This window comes from Pungitius pungitius, chromosome 19 (assembly GCF_949316345.1).
Source record: "Pungitius pungitius chromosome 19, fPunPun2.1, whole genome shotgun sequence".
Taxonomy (NCBI): domain Eukaryota; kingdom Metazoa; phylum Chordata; class Actinopteri; order Perciformes; family Gasterosteidae; genus Pungitius; species Pungitius pungitius.
Genome location: NC_084918.1, coordinates 16,722,610 through 16,738,035, shown reverse-complemented (window position 1 = coordinate 16,738,035; position 15,426 = coordinate 16,722,610). Strand labels below are relative to the sequence as shown.

Here is a 15,426-nt window from a genome sequence, read left to right as displayed (position 1 = left end):
GCAGTTAGTGCGTGTTCAATGCTCAATTATTACAGGTTTAGATGCTTTGTTTGAATTTGATCATTTTCACACCCCTCTAACGTGAATCTGTCTTATTGTGTGCTCCTGTGGCCGGTCAGGTAAAAGGGGCAAGCATATGGGGTCAAAAGGGTTTTTTCCCACTTCAGATACTGGAAGGCAAAACCAAAAGTGATCTCCCTGACCACTTGATGACCAGACTCCTCTGTCATGACGGTTCAGTTCAATGCATTTGACTTTGTATATCACAAACTACAGAAATGTACCAGAGGGCTTTGATTGGGAGGAAAAAGGCAGAAGAGGATCCCTCGTTATTCCAGGTGACTGCAGGTGAGACAGAGGAGCACAGCTTGAATGGCTCCTCCAGGTCAGAAACCACCACCATCCTTTGAAGGGAGGAGGAGGAGGAGGGTGGGCCGACTACATTTTGCTTTGATCAACTAAGTTTTGTTATTTATTCTTGCAGATGGCAACGAGTGAAAAACGGAAGCTTAAAGCGGTATGTTGGTGTCCCGCTGTGTTAATAACTCAACTGGTTATGGTGTATGAAGGCTCCCTGACCTCCTGAGGGCCGCACACTCACTGGCCTCAAACCTTATTCAGGAAGGTGTTCTTTTCTTTCCTATGTTTTACCAATGTTGCACTCTGAGATCTGTTGATGAAGACTGCGTTATAAATAATCTATTTTAAGTCATTTGAACTTGTTCTCTTCAGCTGTAATCATCTGTATTCAATTACTTCTCTGGAAGTGCAACACACTTTTCATACCAAGCTCTGCTTCCCACTAACACACACAGAAATGACACAATGAACATCTGGTGAAATCAATTCATTTCAAAGAACAGATGTTTGGTGATATTGATGTGTACGTCATACCTGCTCTGGGTACAAGGACGGATGATACTGCGTACATATGATTTCTTTATTCTGTTTGACTTGATCTTCCTTTAACTAATTGTACAACTTGAAAAATATATTTATTACTTCAACATGAAATTATCTACAACCTGCAGTGTAGAAAAAGCTAAAATAGTCCATCATATACAAATGTGTTATACATTTAATTCTTTCAATTATACACAATTAAGTAGTAATGACGCTAGGTTTCACTAGAACCTCAATGCAGTATGAAATGTAATAAATAAAATCAGTTGGTAGTGTTAATGTACCTCTCTACAGTCATCAGATGTACCCATCACCAAATCTAGTATATATAATAGTACAGTCCCAGCAGTATGACTAGAGTTCAAACAGTGTACTTTTCTACAGCAGGAATGATAAAAGGATTAAATACGTTAAACAGTTTCACAGAAACTAGAGGAAGGATTGATTCCAGTGTTGGACTCCACCAGTTCAGCTGTACCGCATGTTCCCACAGTGTGTGTGTGTGTGTGTGTGTGTGTGTGTGTGTGTGTGTGTGAGAGAGGGAACACACACTCTAGACATCCCGCAGTGGCATTCCTTCTTTTCCGCTGTCCTCAGCCTTCTGCCTGCGCTTGTAGCAGACTACTGAGACGGCGATGACGAGGCCTATCAGCAGCAGGATGAGGAAGATGGCCGCAGCGATCACCCCCACTGAATACACTGTGGGAGACAGGACGAGACGACTAGACATTACCGAGACATCATTCTACTCCAGCAGGGCTACAATGCATCAATGTTAGTCATGATTGACAGCACCGACCAATAGTTTTCTGTCCAATAGTGCCACACCGGACTCCATGTCCCACACAAATGGTGGATCACTTATTGCTGCCACAGGGGGGGGCTGTTGAATCTCGTAGCGGCCAATGTGTGTGGAGGGGAGGACATTTCCCTCAAGGGTTAATGTGAACGCGTAATTATGTACACTTAATGGAGCTGTATTTTCAACATTAATATATAGAGCTTGTCCCCATTTTAGTGGCTTCACTGTGACCAGGAATGTGTCACAGTGCAGGAGCTTGAGAGCCTCAAACTCCTGGTTCACTTAGTATTGACTCCCTGAGCAGCTTTTGGGGTCCACCTTGAAACCCTTGAAAGGAGTCGGGACGCCTTGCCTTCAAAGACGGACTGGTTGTCGTCGGCGGAGCACTGGGTCCGGCTCAGCTCTCCCAGCTGCTTGTCGGGGCGGCGCCTGGGAATAAAGGCCTGGACCTTGAAGCAGTAGCTCTTGGCTCGGTCCAGGCCAGGCATCTCGATCACGTTGTTCGGAGACACGTGAACTTTCTGCAGGCAACAGAAGGAAGTGTGTGAGTAACCCGTCTCATTGGTGAGTGTTTGGATGTTGCCTCTTACTCACCTTGCCAGTGCTCTTGTTTTTCCAATAGGTGACTTTGTACTGCAGCTGATTGGAGAAGATATCCCTGATGTCCAGCTGTTGGCCATCTTTGAACAGGGCAGTGAGCGGGTCAGTCACATACAGGGTGGTCTTCTTTTTGTCTTCGCTCACCTTCAGCTTAAAGTCCAGTCGGCCTATATCGGCTGAGGAGGAGCACAGAGGTGTATTTGGTGACATTCAAGGCCAAGAAATGGCTTCTCAACACATTTGACCAACTCCAATATTACTTTAGTTTATTAAAAAAACTCGTACCTAGTTTTCATTTGCATTGCTGTATTGTTTCGTATTCTGAACACACGCAGCACTAAAACAAAGTCAGACAGTCAAAAGCCACGAGCCCCACATTTGGACTGGGTGTAACATTTGATGGGCAATAGTCCTCTGATGATACATCCACCAAACAAATGATCCATAATTGAACATTGCGAGCTCCGTGTGTCTTTGCAGCTCTTATGCAAACCACATAACATGGAGGTCAAACGGAGAGTTTGCACAACATCTAAAGGTAGCTAGGAATTCTGACCAATCACAGCTGTTGGAGTCCCTGCGTGGTAGCTGCATACAGTACAGGACAGAAGTCCAGCTTAAATACAGCAGGTCAGAGAAAGTCGCTGTGCATTCTGTGACAGGTGCACATCTGCCTTTTGTTTCATTCTGACCTCTCTTTAGTGAAGCCAAGGAAGTAGAACAATGCTTCAAAACATGTTATAACTGAGGAGACAGCACTTCCTTTGTTGTGTGTGTGTGTGTTAAGACATGTCCCACTGTGTCTGAACTATGTTGTAATAATCTGACTGCTGCTCATGTAAAATGTCGTTTCAACACGAGGAAACCATGTCATAGCAGTAGTGGTAGTAGTACTTGTAGTAGTACTGGTAGTAGTAGTAGTAGTAGTAGACCTACTGTCGTTGTAAGGGCAGAATCGCGGCGATCTGGTGTGAGGGAACTCTATGAGACCCGAGGTAGCCCCCAGGGGGGGTTCAGACAGGATATCCGCTACATAGTTGGCATTCAGGTCACTTAGAGAGCTGGACAGGTCACATCGTGTCCCAGAGGACCGGATACAGTGAGAGTTCCTCTGTGTGTCAGCACCAACCCTGCAACAGATGCATAAGTCGTATTGGACCCAGAATTTAAATTGACGTAGAAATAAGCCACAAAAGAGAATTCATCGCTACCTCAAATCACTGAACAATTTGATTTGAAGACATATGCAGCACAATGTCAGAAATAAACCATGAATTAGAGCAGGATAGTGAAAGAAAAGGAGGACAGGTTTGAACATATCAATGAATGGAATTGTTCTGTTTTCTCTTCTAGAACTATGAAGGCTCTCGAGATATCGGGCTTAAAATCAACATTAGACTACAATATTCTAGTGCATCAGGAATGGATTGCTTTGTGCCTGCTGCCATGATCTTTCCTCCAAGGTTGGAGGGGGTGTTCTTTAGCCAACCCACCAACACGATAAAAGAACTTGTTGAGTGGGCTGGAAAGGAGAAGTTATTTCATGCAGGTACTTACGCAGAGAACTCCACCGTGTAGGAGTAATCAGCTGATGGGTTGGGCTCCCAGGTCAGGATGGTTTTAAAGTTGGTGGATATCCAAGTGACATTCTGTGCGCGGGGATAGGAGCCTGGAAATAAAAGCGTTCACATGAAATACTATTCCCAATATGAAGTGTGGAAGGACAAAGAATAAGGGTCATTAAAATGTATCATTAGTTAAAAGGCATTTTGATCTGAACTTTGTAAACACTTTTGGAAATAAATGACTCAAAGCAAAATGTTAAGATGTGGCACTTTGGGAGTCGATCCTGATGATCCTAAAGTCAGAGTGAGACCTGTTGCTAGTAGGAGAAGCCTCTTGGCGTCCACCCAGCGCTCTGACTCAGTGCACCACCCAAAGAACACACAAGAAGAAAGCTCCCTTGGTCGGCTCCAGGTGGTCCAAAGGTTCCCTCAATCATTGACACAACAAGCTTTGGACTAATGGAGACATCCTTTAGGCAAAGTGGGGAAACAGAAGACATCCAGGAAGCATTCAACGTCCGAGGCCCCCACAAGGCACACGTTCCATTGAAAATGTGCGTCACATCATATTACACCATGCATTCCCCTGGAGGGGGCTGAATGCGATTAACCCCCGTAAAATGGATAAATCCTGGAGGAAATTCTTTTCATGCTGCGTGGACATTTTCATTGGGTTACTTTTACTCGACATGTGAGGAGCACACGTCACATATGAAGCCACTTCCAGAACATTTATTAAAAAGCATCAAGCTGGAGAGACTCTCTGATGAAGGCTATGAGACGCCAACATGTTGCACTTTTATTAGTGAACGGGGAGCTTCACGTTGGCCCTGCCCCCAAAGGTAGCTCGGATGATTGACAAGATGAACAACCGCTTCACCACAACAGACGTAGGAAAACAGCGAAGAATGATTCCTTTCTTGTGCAGCTTATAACAAGACGTGACATGTCACTGCGTCCGTTACAACACCTTCACATCTCTGAATGAAAGGATCACAGCATCTCTTCTCACGCCTCAGGAAATGGGCTCACGCTTACTTCAATACAAACTGGCCTATTTTAGCTTTACTCTTTTCAAGAAGGCTGCAGCTCTGTGTTATATTTATTTCAGTAGTTATATTTATTTACACAAATATGTGGAGGATTCAGATATATATAGTTGTAGTGAAGGTGGCAGACCCCTGGTCTAGAAGGTCCACGATGAGCTGAAACGTGAGCAGTTGGATTCTCCGAATCAAACAACTTGAACATTCAAGTGTCACAGGGTTTAGATTGTTGGGATCAGTTCCACCATATTTCTAAAAATATTTGAAATCCCGATATTTGTACAGTGTGGATAGTCACTTCTTAAGAGATAGGTGTGTCCACTGCCTACAGTGAAGACTAGCAGCAGACAAACATGTCTAAATATGACAAATAAGGACAACTGTCAGTGTGACCTGATGGTGAAGATCCATTCTCAGTACAGGACACATAACTAGAACTGTTTATGGTACAGTACTTCCTTCTTCTATAGGAGACATGTCTTCCATCTGACATTTGTCCTTTTGCCATGGTCATTTAATGTAGTCCGGATACTTCTAACTATCAGCTACGGATGCTGAAGTCCACTTAGAAAACAATGGTTGCTGCTGGGGACTCACCTGAGGCCGAGGACACGAAGAGGACAGTGAGTAGAAGTGCGGGTCCCGTCGTCCCCATGTCGGGGTCCAGTCCGCTTCTCCGATTCCTTCCGACTGACTCCTGCTGAGGCGCGAGGCTTCGCCTAATAAGGCGCGTCCGGCGATTACGTCACCAGACAGGGGCGGTCCTTCCACATCCGTGTGCATGCGTGCGTGCGGGTCTCGATGAGGTCATTGGACAGATGAAGCGAGGTTTTCTCTTGAATTACGCTCTTTTCCACCGCGCGAAAAAGCCGTGACGAGGCTTCACTGTGAGCCACATGAAGCCATGAGGAACCTGCTCACTACTAGTACCGTTACTACTGGGGTCAACAGGAATGCTCACAGGGATGGTGGTTCTATGTGGACCTGCTGACACACCACTGATGGTATTAGTCTCCTTACTTCTACTGTTCTCATAAACCAACACCAGTCTATGAAGGCATGACCGGAGACCAGTACCAATGAAGTCTTCCCCCCCCCCACAGAGACCAGTGGCTCTCAAACAGAACGCTCTCCAAGGGGTGGGTCAGGGTTACAACTATATATTTTTAAAATGGCATTCCTCTAACAATCGTACAAAAATAGTTGTTTAATAAATATTCAATTGTAAAAGTAAATTCATACTTTAGGCTAATCAGTTTCATTATCCAAAATACCCAACTTGGCATTCATCACCTGTCAATCAAGAAGAGCTTGATCACAGCGCTTGCCTCCCTGTCACCAAGAGTGACGAAGATCCTCAGTGACGCACAGGTTTCTCACTAAGTGTAGATCCAGAAGCATGCAGCTGCATGCCACATTCAATCTTCAGTGTTGACAGATTCATCAATCGGACACTGAGTTGTGTATTCGCTTATCTTACGCTGAGCCCTGTTTAGTGGCTGGAAAACATATTTCACAGGGATTTCCCCCCTGGATGAATGCCATGATGAGTGAATGATGACATGAAGTGTTAAAGCGGTTTGAGTGGTCAGAAGAAGAATAGTCCATTTACTATTTACCATAAAGGTTGAGAACCTTCACTATATAAGATGAGGGGTGGTCTTCAGATCCTACTTCAACATAGTCTCACAGCACAAAATGGGATCAATCACACAAATATTTACCTTTACGATCGCACTACGATGACAATGAAATCATAGCCTTGTTTTTGTGCATAAACTGTGTCCATGTCCTACACATATTGTGACTATGATACTGCTAGGATACTTGCATGGATCCTCTGGGTTTTTTTACTTTCTCTTTGATTGTCCCAACCCACATCCATGTCTGGACACCCTTTATAGTTACCCAGGTTACAAATCATGCTGCAGACTACATGGTCATTCAACAATTGTTGTTGGAATCGTTACCATAGACTTTGAAAAAGCTAGTTTCAGTGATGTCACCCATATGTTTCCAAAGGACAGTCTTGGAGCTCCAGTTGTGGCCAATAGCATCTTGGCAGTGACGATGCATTCCATATCTAAAAAAGGGCAAAGACGTTGATATATTCATCCATTCGTCTACGGGCCGGTGGAATGCGGACCACGACACCTCCTCAGCCTCCTCAGCGATGTGACGACTGTGAGAGCTGTATTATGGATTTGACACACACTGTAGCTTAGTGCATGAGTCAGCACATCCACTCGTCAGGCATCTGGTGAACTTGAGGTCTATTTATAGACTTAGTTGTTTAGAGACATGCCAAATCTATTTAAAACTGTGGAATGCTTTGTTTTTTTGTTTGAGAGTATTACTGAATTAACTGCCATAAACTTTACTTTCCAACATGACTGAAAACTGAAAGTCAATCCAAAGTTTTTGTTGTGTGGTAATGTAGCGTTTGGAAACCCGTCTGCACTTACAATTGTAATACCAACACCATACAGGGGAAAACGTGAATTGGGTAACATGAAGGAGCAAAGGTTTCCCCACTGAGCTGCATTCAGCCTCAAAGATAAAACAAACACATGAACTATGAAAAGAGTTCTCTTGCTTCTTTTGAGATTTGACTGCCTCTGATATATTTTTAATAGAAGTCGGTTCAGTCCATTTATCATCAGCATGAACTCTAAGAGCACACCATTGACTACTACCCTCTTTCCACATAAATCTTCAGTTTTGAGCAATGCAGTAACAAAGTGCAAGTATGAATAGTATATTATTATTTAGCGAATTAGAGGAGTCCCCTGGTCCAAGTCTCATATGGCCATCAATGGGTTCACAGGAGGTTTCACCAGCTGATGTTGATCAGTACGATTACAAACGAATCATCGATCCTCGGCCTCGGTGCTCTGGTACCACGTACACATCCTTACGTTCCAACATGCTGTTTGTTATGCAATCCTTGACTGGCACAGAAATCCAATAACCAATGACGGCAAGGGTTCAGATCAGGGATCAAAGAATGCTTTTACTAATACAGCTGTTACTATTGCTGCTGTTATTTCTGCTACTATAACTGAAACTAATAATACTACAACTACTAATACAAATACTACTACTACTACTTATATTATTCACACTACTATTATATACTAATACTGCAAAACTTTCTAGTTAGAATTAATGTCTAGTGTAATTCTAGCTGGGTTTAGCTGGCCTTTTAAGGTGATACAGTGCTTTGGTGAGGTTTTTGTCTGGCATTGCGGTAGCTGTACCATGTGCCCCCGTCCCCATTATCCCTCACTCTTTTCCTGGAAGTGAGGGGCCCAGCTGTAGCACAGACCTTCTGACGGGATTGACTGAATGCTAATTAGTTTCCCTTCATAAAAGCACAGAGAGAGGCTCTGGTACACAGGCAAAGAGAGCATGAAATAAATTACAAGATGATTAAACCCAGTTTTGTCAACTTCTCCCAATTCAAACAATTGGTCTCTTCACACCTTGAGGTGTGTCCTCTATAATTCCAGCAAAGTTATCTATAACTACAATATAAGGCTGCTTTAATGTTAACTGTATCAATGCACACATCAGTGTCCAATGGAAAGGAAAAAGTCAATTGCTGTAGCACAGAAAGTACAAAGTCAGATGTAATAAAACTATTGCGAGTAGTAAAAAACTGAAATAAAAAAGTCGAATGTTGTGTTAGGATAGTGGAAAGTCAGCCTTCCCTATATTCTCTTGAAACAAGATAACTGCACACGTCAATCTATGCAGATACGACTTATATCATCAGATCCTAAATGCTTTGTAAAGCTCAAATATATTGTAATCTGTGTAGATGTAAATGTGCAGGTAGGCCTATTCTATCTGTTTGATGCTTCCATCAGCTTTAGTGAAGCTGAAGGTGGAGCAGTTGTTACTCTGCACTCAAGCACATGAGTTATTACTTATAGATATCATTGTGTGTGTGTGTCTCGCACGCACACACACACACACACACACACACACAATACATTGTTGATCTCTTCAACACTGGGTTCTGAAGAAAAAAAAAGGAAAAGGAAATTGTGCTTTGTAAGCACAGAAGCTTGTGAGACTGGGCGTTATCCAACACTTCCTGTTTCACTACTTATGGTAAACATGCTGAATGCCGTTCCAGCATCCTCTCTAGATTTCTAAGGAACGAATCTGATCATTTGAAAAACAAACGTGAACCTGAAAATTCAACTTTTGGTCTTCAACATTGGAAAATACAACAATGTTTTCAAATAAATAATAAGTGGACAAAAAGTATTTTTGCGTTGAATATAGTTTTGACTGAGTTTCCTAAAGGCAACTCTGGACTTAGGTCCATATGCATGCAGATATTACTCTACAGACCTGACTTTTAAACTTGAATCAAGATCAGTTTGATCCATGGCGTCTCCGGCCTTATTCTTGATTGTGATTGTTTAGACCTGAAAATGAGGGATGACCTATACCACTAATCAAAGCGTAGTTTGTGCAAGTTATAGAGACAACACAGTAATGGTGGTTCTTTTGAGCAGGCGGCTATGCCAATTCCATTGAATTTGAATTTGTGTGACGAGAAATGGTAAAACATCAAACAGTGACATTATCTTTTCTAATAATAATGGATGTTGTGTTCTCGTGGAGATGTTTTCCCCTGCAGTGGATTTCTATCTGGTGTTACATTTTCCTAAGGTCTACGTATCATTGTTGCATTTTTCGCACAAACCTTTTTGTGGTTATGGGGACAAAAGCAGACTGTGAGGCTCGTAGGCGTGAGTTGTGGTTTTGGTGTAAGAGTGACGTGTGAACGGATGGATGACAGGGTGTGTGACTGAGGGTGAGTGTCCATATGACATATCAGTGATACTAGATGTGGCAAAAAAAGAGTGTGTAAGAATACAACAGAATACTGGGGGCGTGTTCATATGACATTTGGGAGGTTACAGTAAACGATGGTGCAAGACTTCAACTGACACCATGCTTGACTTAGATTCAGACACAGATCCAGAGAGTAGGTCCTTCAACAAGGGGAGAAATGTGACTACTACACGGAAAATCAGTTCAACGAAAAGTTTGGGTCAGAATACAATATAAAGATAATACACTTCAATACTAGAAGCCTTTACGCTAATTTTTACAAGATTAAAGACTACCTAGACCAGTTCACCTCACCGTTCAGTGTAATCACACTCTCACAGACCTGGATTAGTCTGGAGGAAGGGGTGGAATTTGAGTTGGATGGTTATAATCTGAATTATGTAAACAGAGGCAACAAAAGGGGAGGGGGAGTTGCACTTTATGTTGATAGAAGACTTAAGTACAAGATTGTTGAAAGTATGACGGCTGCAATTGATGATATATGTGAATGTATTACTATTGAAATTGATATGGGGAAAAGGAAGAACATCATTGTCAGCTGTGCATACCGGGCTCCCAACAATAGCATAGAGGAGTTCAAGGAGGTGATGGAGAGTATGGCTACAAACACCGAGCAAAAGGGAACTTTTCTCTGTGGCGATTACAACATCGATCTTCTGAATCCTAACAAACTAACACCGATAGAGGAATTCATGGATGCAATGTACAGCAGAAGCTTGTATCCTACTGTTACTAAACCTAGTCGAATTACATTTCACTCTGCAACACTTAAAGATAATATTTTTACTAATAACCTAATAGATAATATAGAAAGTGGATTATTATTAAATGATATTAGTGACCATCTGCCGGTGTTTGCAATCCACAGCGGTGCACCTAGGTTGGCTGAAAGGAATGAAATGATAGAAAGGAGATTAAGAACGGTTGACAATCTAAACATGTTCAGAAATGAATTAAGTGCACAAAACTGGAGAAAGGTTTATGAGGCAGAGGAGGTTGATTATGCTTATGATTCCTTCCTGCAAACTTTTCTGATGTTATATGACAGATGCTGTCCAATTCAGCAAAGCAGAAAACGAGCAAATCGCTCAGATAAACCTTGGCTTACAAAGGGTCTGTAAAAAGAAGAACTTCTTATATAAAGAGTTTATCAAGAATAGAAATAAGGAGAAAGAAATGAAGTATAAAAGATATAAAAATAAATTAACTGATATTATGCGAAATTGTAAAAAGGATTATTATTGTAAACTACTAGATAAAAATAAAAATAATATAAAGGGAACATGGAAGATCTTAAATTCAATTATAAGAAATCAATCGACCAGCTCTGGATTGCCAGAAGAAATTCTAGATAATGATAAGATTATTAATGACAAAAAGGAGATGGTAGAAGGCTTCAATAAATTCTTTGTAAATGTGGGCCCTAAACTAGAAGAGCAGATAAACCTTCCGCAAGGGGGGTGTGTAGCGCATTATTTGGGCAAGAGGAACCCAGATACTATCTTTCTGAAGGACACCGATAAAAATGAAATTATTGCCATAGTTAATAAATTCAAAAAAACAAACATCAAGAGACTGGAATGGTATTGATATGACAATAGTAAAAGAAGTTATTATTAATATAGCAGATCCCCTAGCACATCTCTGTAATGTTTCACTTCAAACGGGCTTCTTTCCAACCAAAATGAAAACTGCTAAGGTAATTCCGATTTTCAAAGAAGGTGAAAAAAACCTTTACAATAACTACAGACCAGTCTCCCTGCTTTCCCAGTTTTCCAAAATTTTGGAAAAAATATTTGCTACAAGGATGGACAGTTTCATAGATAAACATGGATTACTCATAGATAGTCAATATGGTTTTAGGCCAAACCGATCAACATCATTGGCACTCATGGACTTAGTAGAAGAAATGACAAGCACAATAGATAACAAAAAGATGGCAATAGGGGTCTTCATAGATCTGAAGAAGGCATTTGACACAATAAACCATGATATACTGCTACACAAACTGGAAAGCTATGGGATCAGAGGGCTTGGACTAAATTGGGTACAAAGTTACATAGGACAAAGAAAACAGTTTGTACAGATAGGGGATAAGAAGTCCACCTTAAGAAATATTACCTGTGGTGTACCGCAAGGATCAATACTGGGTCCAAAACTATTTATTATTTATATAAATGACATAAGTAATGCTTCCAGGATCCTGAAAAATGTTATTTTTGCAGATGACACAAATGTATTCTGTGAAGGAGGGAACCTCGAACAGTTGTTGGAGGCGGTCTCGACTGAGTTAACCAGGCTGAAATTGTGGTTTGATATAAATAGATTATCACTTAATGTAAAGAAAACCAAATTTATGGTCTTTGGTAAAAGTAACACACAAGCAAACACACACATTGAACTAAAGATCGATAATATAAAAATCGAAAGGGTGTTTGAATACTTCTTTCTAGGTGTAATGATAGACCACAAGCTCAGCTGGAGGCCACAGGTCACTCGTGTACACTCAAAATTGGCACGATGTGTAGGGATACTAGTCAGAGTCAGACATATATTGAATATACAATCACTGCATACACTGTACTGTACACTGTTTGCCCCCTATTTGAGTTACTGTGTGGAAGTGTGGGGTAATACCTACAAAAGCACCCTACAGGCAATATGCACAATCCAAAAAAAAGCAATACGGATAGTTAATAAGGTGGGGTACTATGAACACACAAACACATTATTTCTGAAATTAAATATATTAAAATTTTTGGACTTAAAAGATTTTAAAACGTTACAGATTGTATTTAAAGCAAGAAACAGCCTACTCTCAGGAAACCTTCAAAGTTTGTTTAGCGACAGACTAGGAGACTATAATTTAAGAGGGAGACTGAAACTGAGGCAACCAAAGGTGCCTCTACACTCAAAAGCAGGTGCATATCGGTCTGTGGGGTGAAGTTGTGGAACAACTTACCAGATAAGATCAGAGATTGTAAACATATTGCACAGTTCAAAAAACATCTTAAATTATACACATTAGCCAAATATGAGATCTGTGAAAATATTCAGTGACGGAAATTTAAATTGTTTTTATTTGTGAGTGTGAGTATGCGTGCGTGTGTGAGGGTGAGAGAGTGTGTGTGAGAGAGTGTGTGTATGTATGTATGTTTGATATTAATCTCCAAAGTAATATATACAAATTGAGAATATGGATAAGATAGGGGTGGGTATCTATAAGCTTTTGCTTCCCTCTACTCCTTTTCTTGAACAAAAGGTGACTTTTCTAATTTTGTGGTCTATGTTGATTTTTAAATTTTTTTTTTTTTTTAAATGTCTACATGTTCAAGAAATAAAATGCTTCAAATCAAAAGAAAAATGAAATAAAAAGATAATGACTTAAGAGAAAAATCTTAATACTGGGAAAATGTTTTTCTAACATAATGGATTAAGTGAATTAATTTAGAACAAGTAAGAAAACAACATTGTTGACGACCATGTCTACTCTCTATTTTAGAGCTCTGACAGAAAGGTCTGTTAGAACCGCAAAGGTGGGCTCTCATGTTTCATGTTAAAGGACACAAAACATGAGGACTTGTTGTATTAAAGAGCGAGACCACTTTATAGAAATGGTGAAAATACAAAGTTCCCCCCCCCATGCTTTTATTTGATGTATATATTTTTGGAAACTGCAAATAAGAAAAAAACACATTCCCAGTCAAGCCACATTCCCCTTCTCAGTCCCCGGAATTAATTCCAAGTTTCAACTGCAAATCCCCAAAAAAACACGTGCAGTGTGTGCAGGTATGTACATTCAAGAAGCACTCATTCACCAAAGCCTGGGGACAAAGCCTGGGGACAAAGCCTGGGGACAAAGTCTGGCTGATAAGAGCTTCATACTGGAATGCCATTCCTGTGAGTGAAGATGCCTGGTACAAGCCCTTTATAAATAGCACTGCCCTACCTTATTGTTACTGAGTAACTGAAATATCTAATATAAAATATAATTCTGTATTATTTTGACATAAAGGCATCAAAATCAGTGTGCAGCTTTATACAAATATAGTATAGTAACATACTGCGTTCTAAAAACATATTAACATATTAATAAAGGACCAAGCACACATAATGCAAAAGACAGTTAGCAAGTTGGCAGCAGCTCATTTCCACATTTATTTGTGTTATTTAAATAAAAGGAAGAAATCAAATGGTTATTTTACTCTTGTGTATTGTGTATTAAGAGTAAGACATTCAAACATAATTATCCAAAATAAAAGTCCTACGTTGTAACTAAGTCAATCTGACATAAAGGCATCAAAATCAATCTGTTTGGTATACACTGATTTAGATTATTCAAAGAAAATAAAACCTATTGATCAGTTAATTCATTTGAATGTATAATCCTGATTGGCTGGGGCCCGGTTTGTTCTTTTGGTCAGTACCACTGAAGTGCGTTGACTGAATACTGCTCTGTACGACAGCAGCATGTGGTGGATATGTGGGAAATACTGCGCACGGGTAAGCAGTACATTTCCACCTTCATAAACAAGGTTGGTAGTGTCTCAGCCTGCCCAGGAATGTGAAGCGGCCTTGTTTGGTTTGTCGATTATTGTGTGAGCAGAAGTAACATACTTTCCTGCTGGAACATGACGGGAGTGGGATCAGATAGGAGAAAGAGGTTTGGCATGAAGGTCCTGGTGCAAACGTTGTTTCCTGAGGCATAGTACATGGACACAGTGTACAGTCAAACCTTTAGGATGATGGGAAAGAAAAGCCTGCTGCTGATGAACAGAAAAATAATACAAATAAGAGTTTACATTTAAAGTTAATAGTAAAATCACCACAAACTATCCCTCAGTCACAGATGAAGCTAAAATATTACTGTCATCATAAACCAACATTACTTTGCTAAAGTCTGTGCTTTCCCTCCCCACAGAAGCTTCTGTGGATGGAGGTTCTAGCTTATGGAGGTTCTACCTGATGGAGGTTCTACCTGATGGGGGTTCTACCTGATGGTGGTTCTATCTGATGGTGGTTGTCCCTGCGGTGGTGCTGTCGTACACTTGGCCTGCTACTTGCAATTGAATGTATTGTACATCTTTTAAGTTGTTCATTCTGTACACATGACATCCATTGCAGTCTGTCTATCCTGACGTTCTTCCCTTTCTTCCCACAATGGAAGAGGTTTTTGGGGAGTTTTTCCTGTGCCATTGTGAGGGTTTCGGGACAGAGGATGTTTTATGTGTACAGACTGTAAAGCTCTCTGAGGCAAAACTGTAATTTGTTGGGGTACACAAAATACAAACAAATACAAACAAAATGAATTGAATTGAACAATTACAACCCTCAGAAATATATGTTCCAGCAGTAATTTCCAGCTTATTATAAGTTACCAATGTCTAATATTGTTCCAACATTGTTCTCCCCAAGTTGATAGATTGGATCAGGAACACAGTCCGATGGGTCGGGACACTACTGACCCGCTTCCTATTTTATTTTGGTTTGAGGTTGTTTTGATGAGAACAGTCATCAAGGTGGGGAAGTTACATCCTTAAATCTGCCAAAACATGCAACATACTGATGGAAATTGGCTGCAATCCACAGAATATGAATCACTGATGATACGTGAGACTCAAGTGTTGTTCCAGAC

General features: G+C 40.8%; 1 protein-coding gene across 1 annotated transcript; it reads right to left on the bottom strand.

Annotated features, from left to right (window-relative positions):
• Positions 1-832: 832 nt before the first annotated feature.
• On the bottom strand, positions 833-5,634 carry f3a (coagulation factor IIIa). The gene is made up of 6 exons (XM_037456544.2): positions 5,514-5,634; positions 3,863-3,974; positions 3,242-3,435; positions 2,300-2,481; positions 2,058-2,226; positions 833-1,602 (listed from the first exon to the last, which is right to left on the bottom strand). Exons 1-6 carry the CDS (start codon positions 5,569-5,571, stop codon positions 1,457-1,459), a joined length of 861 nt encoding a protein of 286 aa, XP_037312441.1. The 5' UTR covers positions 5,572-5,634; the 3' UTR covers positions 833-1,456.
• Positions 5,635-15,426: the final 9,792 nt, after the last annotated feature.